Source organism: Pelecanus crispus, chromosome 3 (genome assembly GCF_030463565.1).
Source record: "Pelecanus crispus isolate bPelCri1 chromosome 3, bPelCri1.pri, whole genome shotgun sequence".
Taxonomy (NCBI): domain Eukaryota; kingdom Metazoa; phylum Chordata; class Aves; order Pelecaniformes; family Pelecanidae; genus Pelecanus; species Pelecanus crispus.
Window position 1 is genome coordinate 37,564,678 of NC_134645.1, and position 20,704 is coordinate 37,585,381.

Sequence of the window (20,704 nt, forward strand, 5' to 3'; positions counted from 1 at the left end):
TGTAGCTGGAACTTATTCTCATCTAAAAAAATCTTTTTAGACAGAGGGAAAGGGCCTAAAAAGTTAAATGAGATGTGCTGTAACTGTCCCATGGAGGGTTTTAAGCGTGAGGTTTCATGTTAATAACAAACTACCTGTAAAAACCACAACCAGACACTTACTTTAGTTGAATTATTTGGTTTGGGGTTTTTTTCCGACTGTTATTTTTGTGTTGATTCTGGGTCCATTTCCTATATATGACAGAGTGCAGGAGACATTTTGATTGCCAGATATTTACAGAATTGATAGAAAGTGGCCAGGAAATGAAATGGTATGGACGATGCCTGCTTCTTCAGCTGAGGCCAGGATTTGATTTTCTGAGCCTTTTGCTTGTCACACATACTTCCTGCATGTTATGAAGCAGAATGCGTTATCTGTTAAACACTTTGAACTCTGTCTCTATTCTACTTGTTTGGTTTTGTAATACTAATACAAACTGGCTATGTTTTCAATAAAATCATGATGCTTTAAAGCTACGTCCAGCAATGTGTTAGAGGCCATAGTGACATCTGCTTGTTGCTTAGAACTGCCAGTGCTAAGAGTGTGCCATCAGCAGCTATAGTTAGACACAAAATTTAGGCCTCAATCTGGCAGTGAAGTGTGGGAAGAGGGAAGACATAGATCTGAGTCCAGACCCTATCTCAGCTTTGACAAAGTAAAGGAGAAAGTAGTTCTGTCACTCTCTCCTGTTCAGACATTTAGGTTTCCTTTTATAAACTTCTGACTTTAAAAGACCTAGTTGGAGCAATGGCCTCATCAGAGATGATGAATATTCCCATTGCATCTTCCACTGCCCAGGAGTGCTTGACCTTCCCAGCAGCAAGCTCAGCTCAGTCCTGACTCCTGACTTTAGTGCCTTTGGTGAGGCCAGATTAGCAAGCAACAAAAATAGCCAGGCTGCAGGCTGCTTCCATCAGCCACAGGGAGTCTGAAGCATCCTCGTCCTGGTTCCCTTATATTCAAAACACATCTCAATGCAGTGTATGATGCATTTGCAAATTTGTTGCCCGGTTTGTTCCTGCAATTAAAGTGAGGACATAGGCCAGTCAATATTCCCTTTGGGTATTTGGTCTGTGAATTGTTGCCGTGTTTGGAGCCATTTTGGTTAGCCAGAAACCTTCTGAGTTTAGCTTCTGTGTGTGCAGCTATCTACAAATCCAGCAAGGTATAGCTGGATCATCATATTCCTACATCAGGCTATTGACGTTATGCAGTGCTATGCAGCATTTAGGTTCTGCAGGACCTCTGCAGTGGCTGGTATTACTAAGCTGCATAGAAAGCTTCTAATCAGTTAGTCTCAAGCCTACAAGAGGAAGAAGGACCTTTGTGTAGTGTATTAATCTGAGACTTGGGAGATGCTAGTCCACTTCTCCACTCTGCAAAAGATTTCTCTGGTGGCCTTTAACAAATAATTTATTTTCTTCTGTCTTCTGTTCCATGTCTATAAAATAGATCATCATGCCAGACTGCAGCTAGGAGAATTAATGGTCTGTGCATATTGAAAGGATAACGTGGTCTGTTTGGAGTTTTGATTTCATCTGTTTGGTAGGTGTCATCACAGTCATCAGAATTTTTTCATGCAATTCAGGAGGCTAGTTTGTGTCTCCTGAGGTACCCAGAAGGGAAACAGAGCAGCCTTGCCATCGGACTCCCATTTCGTTGGGGCTGGGCTAGAGGCTGCAGAGCAGCCGGGTCACATCTGTGATGTGTGATTGGTCAGCGAATTGCTGCATGAAGCTGGCAGGAGAGTAGCTGTGCTGTTTCCTCACCCTGCTGCCCATTAGGGATTGTAAGCACAGCTAAAGTTCTGGACACAGCAGTAACAGGGTAGCGCTCAGTCTCTGACTGTGAAAAACAGAAACAACTACAAAGCCAACAGCAACAACAAGTTTTGGAGTGCCTTAGCAAAGAATGGTGTGCTTCCTTGTCATTCGCTTTGCTGTCAGTAATTGCTTGTTGTAGCTTTGTCCTTGAACATGTTTTGAATGTGAAGAAGCCTCTCTGAGAACAAGAACAGCATGTTGTATTGAAGCATGTAAACGCCTTGGAAAATACTCAGGCGATTGAGAGTGACTCACTGCTTTAGCACCCATGCCGGGGATCATTTGGCAAGATGCAGTTTCAATAACCAATACAGGCACAAGGGCCAAGTATCTTCAGAGAGTGGAGGCTTCACCTAAGTTGGTGTAGCTGGATGTGGTGCAGAGATGAGCCCAGCTTCTCCCTGCCCCCAAGGTATGGGCTAGAAGTATTCTCACATTTAGCTAAATCATCTTGTCTGCCTGATGACTGCTTCTTCAAAGCTTTGTTGTGGTAGATGTATCCAGCGAATGATGGATTCAAGAAGATAATCAAATGCAAGATGATATGCCAAATATCTATTACGACAGAAAAACTTCTACCTTCCCTCTCAGGAATCCTGTTCTCTTGAGTCAGGCAAAGATGAGGGTTGTGTGCTGGTTAGTTACAATATCCCCTGTGAAGTAACTTGAGTCAGCTAACAGGGAGTCCTGCGCCTCTGCTAAATCCTTCTGGGTCTGCACGCTACTGCAGCAGCAGGCAGCCAGATCTTCCTAGTCTGCTCTGCACCCCTTACTGGCAAACCTGGGGCTCTTCCAAGGGAGAAGCTCTAATAACAAAGTTCAAAGGATCTTCTAAGCACCACTGCACCTGAACAAGATTGGAAGGATGGATGCAGGTGATAGAAGAGTAAAAAAAGGCAAACAAAGAAAAATCAGATGATGCTGTTGTAACTCATATTTTCAGCAAACTCAGTTCCAGATAGCATGTGCTGAGGGCAGCTGGCTTGCAGAACAGGTGATGATACATAGCCATACTTCAGATAAATGCTGAAAAATTGCATGACTTACTAAAGTAACAGCTTTTCAACTTGCAGTATTCCAAGGATGATGACTTTGAAGAGCGGTAGTTTGAATTTAACTGGTTTAACCCAAACTAATGTTCTAGAAATAATCCTCTTTATTAATAAACCAGATGCTTTATTTCCTAAGAAGTCATGTATGAAATGGCAAATGCTAAGTAAAAGGAATACAAAAGACAAAATCTGTTTCAAATGTTGGATCTGGCAAATTTTCATGTTAGGAAATGTCTAATAGAGGCTGGGCTGGGCTCTTCCTAACTGGATAAGAAAGATTGTTTGGGGAGAGAAAGTGAATTTGAAAACACAATTGAAAAGATTCCTGGGCAGTACTTCTTCAAAGGGTGTTTCCATTTAGTCCAACATCACAAGTGAAACCTACTTTATACCTTGGAGCTGCTGTGGAATTTATTGCATCTGTCTACACAGGATTGCCTGTTAGCAGCTGAGCTCATGTTCTGCCGTGGTCTGCAATCAAGCACTGCTCATCTGCATGCAGATCTCCCATCACCCTGCACATCTCGCCTGTCCAGGCAGGTGTTAGCAACACATCTCCCACTCCTCCCAACACCTATGTTCAGCCTGCACAGTACATTTCTGACAAATCTTCCCAAGGCCCTTGTAAGAGTTGAGAGGTCAAATATGTATAATTTGGGGTTGGGTTTTTTTTGCCCCTCCCAGAAAGCTCCTTTTAAAAGTCTAGTCTGGCACTGAGTTAGAGATAACTGGACTTCAGGTGAAACTAGTGATATCCAGCATTTCCCACTGTCTGTCCATGAGAGAGGAGCCTCATGGGTCCAACTTTGTGTGATAGAAAAAGATTTTTGTCCCCTGCCTGTTCTGCTGCTGAGTTTTAGAGAGTGAAGAGAGGAGGGGGCAGTTTGCAAGTATTTTAATCCTTCATCTCTTCTGCTGCAAGACCCAGCTTTGTGACAGCAAAGGCAGGCAGTTTATTTACTGTTCTCACCCACTTTTTGGAGGCAGTGGCAGCACTCAAGCGTGCCGCCTCAACCCTGTGCTGCCCTGTGGCAAGGACGCCCCACCTGCCCCGTGTGCTTGCAGGGCTGGTGGTCCTGAGGGCTCTGCTCTGAGCACGGAGATAGTCGCCCAGGTGAAGTGTGTGGTGGGGCAGCTCATTTACCCACTGCTGAGCTAGAGAACAGCTTTTCCATGTAAAGAAAGCATGAGACGCATCAAGAGGTGCTCCAATACTGGCATCCTGCCTGGAGACTCTTGTCCTGAGGGCTGGCATCAGATCCAAGTTACAAGTGAGAAGGTTTTGGAGTTCAGGGGGATTAAATAATCTCTGCCAGCATTGCCATGCACTCCTTGATGGCATTTTCCAGAGCCTTCTGTCACCAAAGAACAAAAGCTAGATCCTGGCAGTTGCCTGGTGCTACCATCCACCTCAGCCAAACAGGCTTTTTGGGCTGGATGCCCCTGTAGCACAATGAGAATAATGGAAATTGCAGCTGATTTACTAAGCAGCGATGCCTCTGAGCCAAATGGTTTCCATCTGAATATGAAGCAAATTTTCCAGTGCACTGGTGTAACAAATGCACAATCTCTTTGCCCCTTCTGTGTCTTTGTAGTCAAATGTTTGCTAGAAAGTCCAGTATTAGATAAAAATCAGGAAGGGAAGGGTAGAAGTCACAACTTTAAAAAATAAGTTCCTCTAGACTTTACTTAGTATATAATAGTAGCTCAAAGTGTTGGAAAATGGATAGATTAGAAGAATGCAAACCTGCTTTGTGCAGACTAGCCCAGGTGTGTGCACATGCCATAGGGTTGTTTCAGCAGGGGCAGCGTGGAGTCCCCATGCCAGGAGTTGTAGGAGTTCTGTTGTTTCATCTCAAGAGAAAATGTTTGCTCCTGCGGCCTTTTGAAAAACCAGCTTGAAAACTGAAAGTGCTGTAGCTTCTTTTTATGAATCAGGTGCCAAAACCTCTGCAGTGAGCCCTCTGTGCCATCGGTAGCACAGAGCCAGACAAAGTCCTTTTAAGGACTTCATTTTGCAGCCTGATAAAAATCTATGCTGTGGGCAGATTGGTGATAAAGATGCATGTTGGGAGAGTTCAGGGGCATTTGAGAGGACAGTGGGGGTGGGGGAGGAGATGCATACTTGATGAGTCTCTGAGTCCTCTAAAATCTGTTGGTCCTTCCCAGCCCCCAGATAGCCTGTGATTAGAAAGACATGACGATGGCTTGGGCCCACCTGCTCTTGAGCTGCGATTTCCGTACAACTGCTCTTAGAGAAGTGGGCGCACAGAAGTTAGGTGGCAAATCCTAATTGACGGGTGAGTGCCCATGAGAAACGGGGTTATTACATAGTAGGGGAGATGGTCCTAAAAGCAATTCATTTGATTAGGATGTCATTATGTGAAAAATGAAGAGCACTTTTCCCTTATGTGGAACGCTGAAGCTATTGCCAAAACCCAGCTTTCAGTCGCTGGTTCTGGTTGTATAATGATGACTGCTTTCTGTTTCTGAGCATCGTAACCTCTTAGTTGAAAGCATTGTCAGGAAGAGGTTCTTCAATGTTGTTTGCTGTATGTGGAAACACTTATTTTCTCTGAGCTCTCTGCTAAATCGTTCAACTGTGTCGCTGTCAAATATGCCCTTCCAGAGATAACACATTGATATAACCATTGCTTACTCAGATTCAGAGTGGTACACTGGGCCATACCTGCTGTTTTCTTTGTTTGAGTTTAGGTCCATGTCTAACATTATTTTGAATAATAATGTCTTTTTTCTGTCTCTAATTAGAATTTTCCATTAAATTACTCTTTCTAGTATATTGAAATACTGTCTTCAAGGAGTCTGGTATTATTTCTACATTTACTTAACTGCTGAAGTGCCTGATGCACTCTTCAGTTGCTATGGAAATTGTTTCCTTTTCTCAATATGTATTTTTCATGTCTCAGCTTATGCCTGTGGTGTAAGATCATCCATCTTCTCACCTGAACATATTTAAGTGAGTTTTGGGACGAGTAAGTCTCACAGACTAGATATCTTACAAAGACATAAGAAAAAGCAGAAAGGAGAGCAGAGCTTTCATGGAAGCAGGAAGAGAGCAATTCCTGGTTTCGTATGCTTAATTCTGAACAGTTAAACAACTTATTACACTGTAGTCAAGTACAATCATTGTCATAACACTGAAATGTACAGCACCTATTGAAGTGTCCACTCTTAGGTTACGCTTTGCATTGGGAACTGTTCCTAACTAGATCTCAAGTGTGTGAGGCCCTGGTTGTGTACCCCAAGTTGTATGAGGTACATGGCAAACCTTTACTTCCTCTCTACATGCACAACAACGCAATGTGATGGTGACAGCAGAATGTCACAGTGCCTGCCGCTGGTCTATGGCAGGGTGAAACCCACCAGGCTCCCAGCAGCTTCTCCAATCTCTCCATGTCTGCAGTTCTTCCCGTTTTCAGGAAAGTGAGAGTATAGCGTGCTGCTCACAGCCTTTACTTCTGGTCAGGATGATGGTGTTTTATATTCCTACACTTGGGATAAAAATCAGTTTGTGTGAAATATGAGACTAGAAAATGGGTGACATAAAACATAGTATGACCACCTCCTTGAAAATGCCTTTCTCTTGTTTTACAAATAAGAAAATTATGCTATGTAAGTATAAACCATAAATGCACATGGAGAACTAAAGAGCCTGTGGTGCAGTGTAAGGGGGAGTTAAGCTGAGATTACAAGGCTTCACTGCACTCCTAACCTGAGATATGGCTTTGGTGGTGGATGCTGGTACAACTCTGAAAGTCAGAATAAGCCACATTTCAGTGAAGCTTAGAGGTTAAGAATGGTTATCCCAGTGTTACCAGTGGAAGAGAGACAGCTTGCTCAAGGGCAAGCTCTGTGTCACATCTCTCTCTTTTCTCATCTCAGAACAGTGGATCAAGGAGAAAATTGCTTTACAGAGTCCCTTAGGAGAAAGCAAGGAGACGTCATCCCAGGTGTTTAAGTTTAGCTCAATGTGACGTTAGAACATGGAAGAGGTAGAGATGGCAAAGCATGATAGTTAAACGATCAATATTTTATTGATTACTTAAAAGCACATAACCATATCGATGTACAGTCTGTGCTCTCCCTCACTTAAGCTACAGCTGAACTCTTCAAACCTGCCTCTCAAATGAAAATTAAATGTTTTGCATTGCCTCAGTGAAGTGGAAAAACAGGGGAAGAGGAGAAACCTTAAATGAAAAGCTGCCTGTAAGATGAAATGAAACAGTTTGAGGAAATGAAGGGTTAGAGTTGCAAAGCAGGAGGAGGTGGCTGTTAGATAAAGCTGGGCTATTAGATAAAACTGGGCTAGCTTTCAGGCTCAGGAAGTCCATTTTTCTCATTGAGAAGATGAAGAGAATGGTACAACTGCTGTCCGGGGGGTGTCTGGGATTAGGTGTCGTAGTCTCCCCAGCTGAGACTTTCCGTTTTGAACCAATGGTGAGGGGGTTTGCGAGAGCAGGAACCAGAATGGGGGGATCCCACCCCCTGGTGAGGGCCTCTGTCTGCAGGCTGGAGCACCATTTCTGTCACCTGCCTGAGGGAAGCTGCGGGGGCCCTCAGTTCCGATCCCTGCTTTTAAAAGCAGGAGGACTTCCTTCAGCCCTTCCTGTTGGACTCGTTTGGAAACATCTTTGGTGAAGAAGACAGAGACTGGCTCTGTAGCCTTGAAGACAGGATGCCCTGTTGTATATCTGAAGTGAAACGGCAGGGGAGACCGAGAGCAGCTTTCCCCAGAGCAACCTCAGCCATTCCGGCCTGTGTCCTGCTTGCAGCGAGCGGGCATCTCTTGTCACAGTTGCCTTGTCACAGTGCAAAGCTCTGGGGAGGGAGGGAAGGGGCGGGAGAGCTTCCCTTGTTGCCTCTCTGTGCACCGCGGAGTTCGAACTGAGTTTCTGTGCTGGCTGGGCAGCCCTGCCCCATAATGTGGTGACTGGAGCACGCTCCTGAAAGGGTTGTTCAAATCCTTTTGGCAGAAGGGAAAAGGGAATTCACTTTCTGCTGTCTATGAGTGCTCTCAACCACTCAGGAGAAGGGAGACAACACCATGACTGTCAGATGCAAGCACATTTTTTCTCAATAAAACCTTTTAGCAAAAGTAGTTGCAAATGCAGTCTGAATTTATGACAACTGAAATGGCATTTGGGGATGAATAAACCTTTGTGAATACATATCTGCCCATATCTGTGTGCAAGAGGGAGAGGTGTGATACAAATGAAGGCTGGGCCAAAGGCAGCTTTTAGGCTCACATTTGATGGTGCCAGGGATTCTTGAGTTTGTGGTTCCTACTGTTCCTGGTAATAGAGATTGGCATGTAGAGGTTTTCAATATTCAGATTTAACTTTGTCATTTTTGAATGTCATACACACGATCATAAATATTTTTAAAATGAGTGTATCAAGGTACTTGTGAGGAAACAATATGCTTGTGCTGAATTATCCTGGTTATCCTCTTCTAGAGCTGCTGTTTTCTTTGAGAGAAATTTGGGAATGCTGAAGTTAAGTGTGTTTGAAATCACAACTGTTTTGACAAATTGTATTCAGGATCTGTTATCTGGAACTTTTAAGGGTGAACCTTTACCAGTCATAACAGAAAGGGACATCTTGCACAAGTAACGTTTCAAACTGCTCATAAATTTTTGTGTGGGTGACATCAGTCATTGCAATATGTGCTGGGCCTCTGATGTCTTCCCATGAAACAGGCCATTGTGCCTCATTGAATAACGGCATTTTGCTCTGTGTGTGTGTATATAAACTGAATGACTAATACAACCCTAAGCATTACTGCTATGTAAATAACAAATAAAAGTAATGGCATTGGTCATATTTGGAGGATTGAGGAATTGCTATAAACCACTTGGAGATGTGTGAATGAAATACGCTGATAGGATGAAAAGCATCTACCTCTGTCAGTATTTGAATCTGTGTTTGCCATGGGACCTAAGTGTCTGCTTTTACAGAATAAAATACCTGTAACAAAATCAAGAAGTACAGCTCTAAAGGATTCTCTGTGAAGTTATTTGGAAGGATCTGTCGGTTCTTGGCTATTTTAATTAGCTCACCTGTGCATTTACCAGACGGGAGACAGCTATCAGTTTTGACACTTGACAAGAAAGACAGGGCCATCACTTATCACCAGCTGGAACTGGACTGCGGCAAACTGGCAGAGACCTATTCCCAACAACTACTAACTAAGAGGAGCTCCTTGTAATGAGAAGATCCGAGTCAAGTTGCTACAGTCAACTGCTTTCTCCCCTTCAAGGTTTTAAGCTCCTGGCTGTTAGTTAGGGCTGAAGAGATTTGACAGCTGCTTTGGGAAATAGCAAGCGATGTACTTTTTATTCCTGATTCTCATTCAGTTATTAACAGTTTGTTTCCTTCTCACATAACGTTATCCAAGCAGTGCTCTTGAACAGGGAAAGGACAGACCGGTTGAGTGGCACTGGGCGTTTGGGTGTGTGCGGCTGTGCGGCCATACTGTCTGGTAGAAGATTTATTCCTTTTTACGCAATGCTGCAGGTTAGTTTAGTTTTCTTCAGTATTATAGCTGAATTTTAAGCCTGTTAACTCAGAGAGAGACACGAAAGGAAGAGTTCATGCTATCTCAGGCAATTTATGCAAGGAACTTTAGCTGAGCTTAATGTAATTCTCAGTTTATAATTTCAAGAGCTGCAGAAGCCTTGTACATCAGGGACACTGAGCATTGTGTTTGTGTGGATTGGTTTGTGAGTGGGCATTCAAAGGTAGCTGAATGACTCGTCAGCTTTTGGGACTGATGGTGCCTGATTGATTTGAATACATTTGAAAATACATTTGATACCCTCTTGGAAAGTAAAATACCTGTCAATCACTATAAGCCTAATGACAAAAAGCAGATAAATGAAAGCAGGGGAAAAAAGTGCATGAAAGAAAGACTGGCAAAAAGGAAATTATCTTAACGGCAAGCTAGTGTCTAAAATGTAATCACTGAAAAGAAACTGTACAATTTAACTATTATCTCAACACATCATTGCTTTCCTCAGATCTACAACCTCTGCATCCATTTCAGATCTCAAGTGAAATTGTCTCTGAGTTGGGGGGGGTGAAGGAAATCCCCAGTCCTTAACTCATACAAATTGCCTGATTCCTTTCAGGAAACACTTGGTAAATGGCAACAAGCCACAGGGAGCTTGGGATAACAGGCTGTGACTCTTGAGAAGGCACGTTGTACAGATTATATGACATTTTGTATAGTTGTAATTTAGGTGACAGAGAGGTAAGTTCCTGCTGTACCTTGGGCTCTCCTTAAAGCAATTTTTGAAGCAGTGTTTTCTGCCCAAGAATGAGGGTAGTATGTTGATCTGGAGTAAAAGACGAGTCTACATGAGCTGTTTGTGTGTCTGATGTGTGTACACGGATACAAAAGCATGCCATGTGCTGAAAAGGAAAAAAAATAAACAAACATGAAAATAGTATTTTATAAGTGTTGCTGCTAGAAACTGCTGACACTTGGCAGGCAGGAAGCAGAAACATTATTTTTTCCTCATTTACCACAAACAAGAAGTTCCTACAGAGCATTTCACATTTTGATGGACATAGCAGTTCTCAGGTGGTATAACATTCCCCAACTCAGATCTGGCATCATTTCCCGAAAGCCCTTGCTTACATGTTAGGTATTTGCTTGTAACATCTCCTTTTCCTCTCAGAAATAATGAATTTCTAGTAGATCTTTAGTAATACATATTTTTGTGGTTTTTTGTATTATTCTTTTATTCTTTTTCTAAGTTAGTGAAGGAGGGTGCTAAATGAGCAATAATGTGCTATAGTTGTAAATGTCTGTCCAAACTATTGACCAGCGTCAATGGTGTGGTTTTTAGTTTTAATTGTCTAAGTTTACTAATGGCAATGTTTTAGAGCCTATTTTGGGGAAGAGACATCTCTTGATGCCTCAAAACTTGCTAGTGAGCCTGTTGTAGATCAGGCAGGTTTTGTCTATTATTTCCACTAATTGCTCTGGACATATAATTCTGTCTTACTTTCAGTGGTATTTTTGTAAAATCTTTTTTCCTTTTCTCTCAACACTAGCATAGCCTGTAAACATGAATTAGAATGAGGAGTTTGACATGAAGGAGTAAAGTCTTGAGTTGTGCAGAACTTCTAAATGAATAATAGTGACATGATTAAACACTAATACTCAAGTCAGTATTTCTAGAATTTGTAATTAGGCTACAAAATATGCTGTCATGGAGAAAAGCTTCAGCACTGTTGAAGCCGATGGTGCTCATGACAGTAAAGTTAGCCCAGATGTTGTTCTGTATAGACTAAAAACCTTGTTACCTCTATTCATCTGGATAGCATGGATGCTCATTAAGTTATGAAGTTGTGTTGCTTCCAAACCCTTGTATATTAATAATCCAGTAGTGCACAGAAGTCTGATTTTTGTCAAGTAAGCAGGTACTGCTCTGTCTGAAGGGCTGACTTGACTCCCCACAGGACAAAGACTTCTTGGAGGTGCAAAAGGGCTGTGCCCATCCACATGTTGGCTCTTGGGCTGTGTGGGTCACAGGTATAGCTGAGGTTTCCTGATACCAGCACTCTTTACAGCCCCACTGCCAGGACCTTCCAAATCTTGGTCTGTTTTGAGTTTTCAGATTATTACTCAAAACTAGAAATGTTTGGGAGTGCCCTGGGTGGATGTGACATTAGTTGGAGAGAAACTGTTCCTCTTCAGAAGCAGAAACCGAATTTTGCTGTTGTAGCCAGTAAATCTAGAGAGAACTTACTGACATCCGCAGCATTATTGCAGACTTGTGCTTTTTTGTGTGGCCCTAAGTCCTGTGCACAAATCATTTGCTGAAACCCAGGGTCAAAGCCAAACATAGGACTACAAACTGGGTAATTTGCATCAGCCTTTTAACAGGTATGTGGACTTTGAGGATTGTGCCTTGAAACTTGAACTACGTAATGGCATCTGCACTCTCGCAGATAAATGCGACCTGTGTACTTACACACCTTTTCACACATCTGCACCTCTACATCCAGAGGTGCAACTGAGACTAGCATTTAACCCAGGACTTGCCTATGGTAATAGATAATGGAAGTGAAACCCATTGTAGATTTTGGTGGGAAGCTTCACGAGCCTGCACTGTTGCTCATATATTTTGTAAGAAGGTAGGACCAGTAATTCCCTCCTTCCTGACAAGCCATCCCATGTAACTGCAAAAGACATAGTCTCATTTCTCCACCATTTTCCCTGACACCTGCTAGTACACTGCTATAGGGATTCTTAGACTATTTTGATCATAGACTATGTTGATCACATGCAGCTTTGGTTTCTTTAATATCAGTGTCAAAATCATTTTTGTTGTCAAGCCTTCTGTCTCTTTCCTTTTTTTTTCCTCTTGCTTTCTTCTTTAAAAAAAACAAAACAAAACAAAAACAAAAAACCAGAAGGAAAGATTGGATCCAATTTTCATCGGACTAACATCAGCCTGAAGATATTTTCATCAGTTCTTGGCAGATGCTAGATGGACTGCGTACTAATAAATGCCTTTCTCATGATTGTTTTCCTCACACTTGAGTCCATTTTCTCTGAGCACCGTATGAAGTAATTCTAAGCTTTTAATTGTTTATGATATCTGATGCTTCCAGACTCTGTGGATGTTTCTGTGTCTGTGAAAGAGAATCATTAAGCACCAGAGAAAAATGCTGTCATGCTACTTGCTGTTAATACTAAGGAAGACCTGCCAAATCTTGCAGAATTTGTGCACGCTATAGAGGTAGAAAGAAGGGAAGCTTGCGGAGCTAAAAATAGCAACAGCTTTGTGGCCAGAAGCCTCATAATTGTAACTCCATGATGACAGAGTGATTCAAAACATCATGAAATCTGTACTTCTATCTATTCCTGTGGGTCTTGGATCAGTTCTTACAAATAAAAGTTAAAAAGAAATTTGGATGTTTTTGCATAAGACCAAAAAGATCCTTTCCACTTCACATGCAGGCAGGTCTTTTTTAGCATTTGACAGGATCAGGTTTTTAACATATACATAATGTGTTTTAAATGATGTATCCCCTGATCTTTAAGACTGTCTCATGCAGTGTTGGCACAGCAGTTGCATTCACAATCGGATAACAAGAAGACCAGAATACAGTTGCTATTATGTTACTTCTGTCTTGCCCTTCTGTTGGTTACCTTCTTGGGAGTGTGCAGAGTGCTGAAGAACATGGCTTGCTACAGTCTGGCAGGCAGCATCGTTCTAGTGTGGTTTGTGGACTACCAACAGTTCAGAGATGGTGAAACCCCTCAGTGGGCTGTTCGTTACAAGAGTGACTAGAGACAGCGGCCTTCTAAATTCCTCATGTGCACCAGGCGGTCTTCCCTGCTGTGCCAAAACGACATGCCGTTTTCAGTTGCTTCATTTGAACCTGGGCAAGTTCCAAAGCGATGTCCAATCTCTGTAATACTACACACTAATGGCTTGTTGGTCCTGCCTCTCCCTATATGCAAAAGAAGGGTGCAATGAGAGTGAACCTTTGTCTGAAATAGGTGAACAGCCTGCTCAGATGTATAAGGCTCAGATCTTTGAGCCTTTATTATACTTTTCTGCTGATGTTTTCCCCTCTGGCACTTCTTCTATCGCCTTCATCGGGAATGTTTCCTCAGTAGTGAGTGAGGCAGCAGTTCCAGATTTGGCCTATGTAATTTTTTAGGGTTGCCTAGGGATGCCTAAGGAAGCAATAAGAACAAAACTCTCCTATGTGGCAGCTCCTACAAATGCTTTTGCAGCTTCCAACTGATTTTACCTTGGGAGATTTCCTGAGCAGGACACCAGTTTTGCCTGTTTGGTAGCCCTCAATGGCTTTCTCTACCAAGTATCTGCCTGGTCTATTGAATCCACAAAAGTGCAGACTTTTTGCATTCGGAGCATCCTTTATGAACATCTTTGACTTGTCTAATACATTCAGGTGAAGAACCATGAACTTTGGGTTTTATGTAACTCCTCCTGCTGTCATTTGATGCTGTGGTTTTCATATTGGATAAGACACTGCTGCCTACCCCTGATCATGCCATGTCTGATTTTATGCACTCCTGTCATATTCTTCACGCACCCGCCCCCAGCTTTGTGTAAAGGAAGCAGGCTCTTAAATTACCGCATCTATATTTGCATCTGGTCAGATGAGATAGCGCTGTTGTTGAGCACGTCAGCCTTTTATCTTGTTGCAAGGCAGTCTTCAGTTTTAATGGCCAACTTAGCACAGGTTCTCTGAAATGTCTTCATGAAACAAAGTGAGTACCCCTGTGCCTGTTCCCCTCTTATTACTGCTCAGGAAAAACAACTTGGAGCTATGCTAGATAGTTCTAGTGAAACATCAGCAAGTAGTGAGATGGGAAGAGCAGTGGGTAGCAGTGAGCCAGCAGAGGGAAACAGCTGGAAGATTCACTGTAGGATTAGGTGTTTTACTTTACTTTTTCAAAGGAACCTCGTATTTAACTGATCAACTATATATTCTAGCTCTGGCCAACAGTGAGAATTCAAGCACTGAACGCTGCCTATTAAAGATGCTGGAAGGTAAAAAATAATTCAAACATCTCCAAAGAGTTAAAATTGGAAAGCTTAGAGTTAAATTGAAAATTCTAAAGGTGTGAACTTTGCCTGTTTCATATCAGTAAAACATTACTATCTAAATCCTTCACAGTAGTAACTGACTAGCTGTAATACTTCTGCAGAGATTTTTAAACATAAGACTTTAGAATCAGTTTCTAAAAGTGAATTTTTAAGTGTCTGAGGGAGCAAGGAACAAAAATGTCACTGATGTCAGACAAACTCAGTCTTGAAGCAAAAATTGCAGGAATCTTTTATCAACATGGATTCTTTATTGCCGTCAAACTGGATGTTTTTCTGAAAGATGCAATCTAGTTGAAACAAGATTCCCTTCAGGGAATGCTCCTTCAGAGTAATCCTATGGCCTGCCTTATGCTGGAGGTCACATTGCAGTCTGTTCTTCCGGTCTTATCATAAAGAAATTATGGAAGTCATATTCATGAAAAATGTCCATTGCATTATTTAAATGATGCTTGGGTTTCAGTACTGAGCACAGGAAAATCCAAGTAACAGTTGCTGGGCACTCCACATTTGTCAACCAAATAGATATTTCAAGTATTCATTTACGTCCACCTAATTTTTTAATACTTTGGGGAGAAATCTTGACCTTAATCTCTAAAGATATTGATTCTACAAATACAGCCTGAAAATCCTTTGAAGATTAAAAAGATGCAGTCTTTCCCTAAAACTTAATAAAGACTTCACCTTTATAACTAGTTAATACTGAGGAAAGGGAAACATGCTGGGTGTAACCCCGTCTTTCTTCCTTGGACATGGTTCATACACAGGCAGGAATGTGGCCACAGGCTGTGTGCTGTCACAGGTCGTACGGGTGCAGGAGTGCACCAGGACACGTCAGCACATTTCTCCACATCTCTGAGTGCATTGTCCAAAAAGAAAATTGTTATTGAGTCATTATAACTGCATGCCTCAGTGAAATGTTTATATGATTGCAGTAATTTGTGCCTAACATAGCTATTATTCAAGTTTTTGGCAAATATAGGCTGATACCCCCCCAATACTCACATTTCTGGCAGCTTGGGAGGCTTTCCTGTGGAGCTACAAGATTCAGCACCTTTTTAATAAAAATGGGATTATGAAACAAGACCTGAGACTGGATGTTTGAAGCATGCACTTTTAGGCCTGATGTTCAAGTTTCTTGTTATTTCCTCTCAGTTCAGGTTCTTTGTCCATATTTTGATCTTCACATACTGTTAAAATGCTTCCCCTAGATTTTTTTCTGTGTGCTTAGGTCTCAAAGGGGATGATATTATGGAGAACTACATAGGTGAAGTAGAGGACCCCTGTGTTTGCGTGGCATGTAACACACGGGCTAGGAGATTTTGAGGGTACAAAGCGCTATCCCTTCCCAGACAAAAATGAATGCTTGGAGAGAGATAAAGAGCAACTGCTTTAAAGACTATCTTAGGATCTTTGCCATAATATTTTGGGTTTTTACTTTGATTAAGATCCATATTTGTAGCCCTATCAAATTGCTGTGTAGATCCAGACTTCTCTTCCTTATAACAAATGAAATCTATTTTCTTTGCCTTTGTATTCTTACTGCTTGTGGGAGCAGGTGTACATACATCAGCGTAACAACCACATTTTCTGAATACCTTGGATGCTGCTAAAGCTGTTTAACCACTTAAAAATAGCTTTTTCCTCAACACTTGTAAGAAAACAGTCCGTTTAAAGCAGTTATTTGTGGTTTTATTTATAAGAACTTGCATTTAATCTTAAAAAAGACAGCAACAAAAAAAAAACCCAAAATGCAGTTATGTAAAGTCTTTTCAATTACTGCTGAGCTTTGCATAGTTATAACGCTTTTGCTTAATACAAAAATATGGAGCTGTCTTGAGAAAATATGGCATTGGGGAGCTTGCAAAAAAGGAGACCAGTGACAGCGTTGCCTGGGCTTCCCAAAGACAAGTTGCTCTTTGACAGGTATTTATCCAGTGTCTTAGGAGTTAGTTAAAAGAAGCCAACCCAAGAGTTGGAGGCTGTGTCCCCTGGCAAATGTGCATAGATTTGATTTGCACCGCATGAGTGCAGCTTGTCTCATAAATGTATCTGTATAAAAGATGTTGAACAGGATGGGAGACCTGAGGATTGCATTTCTGCATTCACACAGGTGATTGCTGCTGTGGTGTAGTTGCCTTATAGCTGGTGTAAGGCCTCAGGTGGAAAATGGAAATTAGGGGTCTCATTAGTGTGGTAGCAGTTACCCATGGCAAAGGCAGTATTTATGCAATTTCTCCCTCCACACACGTTCCTATTTCTGTTGCAGTCTGATCTCCTGAAGGCAAAGGAGTGCAGGTACGTTCAGGGCCCTGAGGCTGACCACCACAGCAAGAAAGCTGATGGCAGCTCCTCCACAGCCGAGTGTGCTTAGCATCAACAGGGCTCATCTAGGCAGTGCAACGGAAAGCAGCCAGGGCTGTGGGGACATAAGCACTACCAACAGCTTATCTCTCAGTGCTCACCTTTTTCCATTTGCTGGCAAATTTGCTTCTGATGTACTCCAGAATGGAGACCACGCTACCAGCTGCAACGTCTAGTACAGCAATGGCTAGTACAAGTATGGGTTGGGCTTGGCTGTTAATAAGTTATTGCTTGAGGCTTGCTCCATTGCCCTCTCACCTGTATGGTGCTGTAGCAGGGGCAGCTTCTGTCAAATAACTTACCCATTTGTGTTACAAAAGCCAATCATTAAATAGTGAGAGGTACTCCAGTGCTCACCAGACAAGGTGCCGAGCGGGCTGCGTGGAGTAGGGGCTGGACTAGACAAGGACTCTACGAAGCAGTCTGGCCTCTAGCTCTTTCAAGCACCCAGGTGCCTTCCCTGGTGACCCCTGTGAGGGTGACCATTGCACCACCCAGTCATACGCCCCTTCTGAGCATTTAAGGAAAACACACAGCCCAGATACATAAGTCAGACTGAGACTGCTCACGTGCAAAGGGACACGAGCCCCATTAACTGCGTGACTGTCTGGCACAGCGCCGTGCAGGACGTGGGTGTCCACACCAGCGCCAAACACGCAAGCTCCAGGAGAGGAGGGGGCCTGGGGACACAGAAGTTTGCAGAGACAAACTGACTTGGCTTATGGTTGCCTTGGCTCGCTAGGGCTTTGTGCCACCTGAGCCAGCCTCAGCCCACTGCCAGAGTGACCCCCTGAGACCCTGCCTGGCATCACTAGGCTGCAGCAGAGCGTGCAGGGCAGCCGCCCTAACGCCAGGCTGACACTCTTCCTTCAATTAAAGCAGGGCACTGCCAGTGTGTGGGAAGCCATTAGCCCGGAGCATTGTATTGATTCTCCCTTCCCAGTGAGTAAGTGCTATTCTTTCACTTCTAAGGATCACGCTGCTTTGTCCGCTTTCTACTGAGCTCACTGCAGACTGAGTTTCCTGGGGAAAAAAAATACTGTCAAGTACCTTGTTTTCTTGCTCTTATCTCACATTTAGTTTCCTAATTGCAGCTTCGAAATAAATTATCCTTCCTGCTAATTTTATTCTTTTGTATTTGGGAAGCCCTGCCAAGTCTGACAATGTCTTCTTTCCAAAGACGCAGTGTTAAGATGTTTTTTCCCTGCTTCACAATGACAAAACTGTCAGGAAGCATTGGAGTCAGGAGAAACATGCATTTTGTGTGTGCACCAGTGAAGCAGTGCTTATTATGTTTAGTTTAATTTAAATCTGTCTGCAACAGAGGGATGGGTTTATTTACACATTTCCTAATAATGATTTCAATCTGAAAGTTATTTCTGCATTGGAGTGACAGGACTTTGAGTGGATTTTCCCAAAAGCAGCTTAAGAGATTAGATGTCAGCATTCAGTAGAAGCTGGGGGCTACATCTTGTATATTCTGTATTGAAAACTTCAGCTTAGGGGACCTCCCATTTTCAAACCAGACTACTTACTGGTTCTAATTTAATACCACACTGGAGTTTTTTTGCTTGGAAAATACCAATACCAAAGTAAAACGCATGGCATTTTTGAAGAGAATGTGTTGCCGTCAAGTCCAGGGAAGAAACATTGCCTGGCTGCACTTCAGGGTTGTGTCGGGGCACCGCGAGGCTTTCATCGGTACCATGAGACCCTTGGGCTGCTCCCAAGATCACTTAGCCTACAGGCTCAGGAAGATATAATTAGGAGGGAAGACGGAAAATTAATGTTTCTTTGTGCAAAAATGTCCCCTTTTCCACAGAAATAAAGAAATAAATCAAGACATGAATCTTTTCAAGCTTCTGTAGTAATCAAGCCATGAACAGCTTCCCCATGTCTCGCAGAGCCCGTTCCCCACTGTCCTTGTGCCCTTGACTGCGGGACTGACCTGAGCTTTGCCTCATCCCTAAACTGCAAGTTTCTTCTAGAAGAGGGTGTGGGAGGGAAGGGAGGGCAAGAAGCACTTTGCAAACTGCTGTTGGAGAGTCCAGAGTAGTGTCTGCTGTACTGACCCCATTAGTGGCCAAGCTGCACTAAAATAGTATCAGATCTTTTGCATGGCATGTAGTGAGTGAGCTCTGGGATGAGACTGATGTAAGACATGGGAATGGCTCTTTGTAATATTAGAAACTAGGTGCTAAACCATAGAGTCAGGAAAACAAATACAAGTTAAGAAGTCACTTCTAACACAAAAAAACCAAAGTAACTTCCTGGGATCGTTATATTTACAATGACACTGCACTGCTGACCTCTCAGAACTGGAGAAATATTTTTCTTCTTTTTTATTCTTTCTCGTGTTATAAGACAGATAGTGTATGCTCTTAAATAATGGAATAAGTCACATTCCACACAAGAAAAGGCACTTGAAAATGTTGCTATAAATGCACAGAAGTTGTGTGTTTGTCAGTTAAAATAAATTCTTTCAAATAATTCATTCTCTACAACTTTCCCCCCTTAACAACGTGCAGTTAATCACAAAGTGAAATCTCTTTCCCCCTGTAGATTGTGTTCCGGAAAATCAGTGACGTCAAACGTGAAGAAGAGGAGAGAATGAAAAGGAAGAACGAAGCGCCTCTGATCTTACCCCCGGACCACCCGGTCCGCCGGCTGTTCCAGAGGTTCAGGCAGCAGAAGGAAGCGCGGCTCGCAGCAGAGAGGGGCAGAGATCCAGATGACCTGGACGTGGAGAAGGGCAACGTTTTAGGGGAGCACTCCTCCGCCCGCTCGGTGGTCAAAGCCAGCATTGTGACTGTACGGGAGAGTCCGGCGACCCCTGTGTCGTACCAGTCCGCTTCAACTTCGGGGGCATCTGACCAGGCAAAGCTGCAGGCCCCGACATCGGACTACGCAGGATGTAAAGTGTCAGGGGACTACCCCCGACGAAAAGGCTGGGCCAAATTCAAAGACGCCTGTGGGAAGGGTGAAGACTGGAACAAGGTCTCTAAAGCAGAGTCCATGGAGACTTTACCAGAGAGAACTAAACCTTCGGGAGAAGCTACCCTGAAGAAGACAGACTCTTGTGATAGTGGCATTACAAAAAGTGACTTGCGCTTGGATAACGCTGGGGAGACCAGAAGTCCACAGGACCACAGCCCGGTCCTCACTGAGGTCAAGCATTCCTTTTATCCCATCCCAGAACAGACTCTTCAGGCCACCATGTTAGAAGTGAAACACGAGTTGAAAGAGGACATCAAGGCTTTAAACACAAAAATGACCAATATAGAAAAACAGCTTGCTGAGATACTTAGGATATTAACCTCAAGAAGAAGCTCCCAGTCACCACAGGAGTTGTTTGAAGTATCAAGGCCCCAGTCTCCAGAATCAGCAAAAGACATGTTTGGAGAGAGCTGAGGTGTTTCTTTTTAAAAACAAACAAACAAACCAACCAACAAACAAACAGCCCCCCTAACATTTCAAATTTGATCTTTCTTGAAAACGAGTGAGGGACCAGTTCACTAAGCATGTTCCCTGTGTCTAAAAAGGTACGGTAACAGGAATTGCAACCTCATGTCAAGATGGCAGCTGACTCTGAAGCCTTTTTGACAGCAAGGGTACAGTTTCTAAAGTTTTTCTTTTCTCCATTGGTGCCCATTTCCCTGCACTCCCCCTCTCTCCCTCAGGATGTTGGAATAAGAATTCTGACAGCAGCAGCCGTCCCCGTGAGCCCCAGGTGACCTCTGAGGTTTTTGGAGCATGCCTTACATCGTTAGCTCGAGTTTTGCCTATATGAATAAGCACTTGCTAGG

General features: G+C 43.0%; 1 protein-coding gene across 1 annotated transcript in view; it reads left to right on the plus strand.

The window, feature by feature from the left end:
* The window catches only part of KCNH1 (potassium voltage-gated channel subfamily H member 1), a 185,411-nt gene extending 165,102 nt beyond the window's left edge, over window positions 1-20,309 (plus strand). Inside the window, exon 11 of the mRNA XM_075707277.1 lies at window positions 19,461-20,309. Within this exon, the coding sequence (XP_075563392.1) occupies window positions 19,461-20,309 (849 nt within the window). The remainder of the gene's footprint in view (window positions 1-19,460) is intronic.
* The last annotated feature ends 395 nt before the right edge of the window (window positions 20,310-20,704 follow it).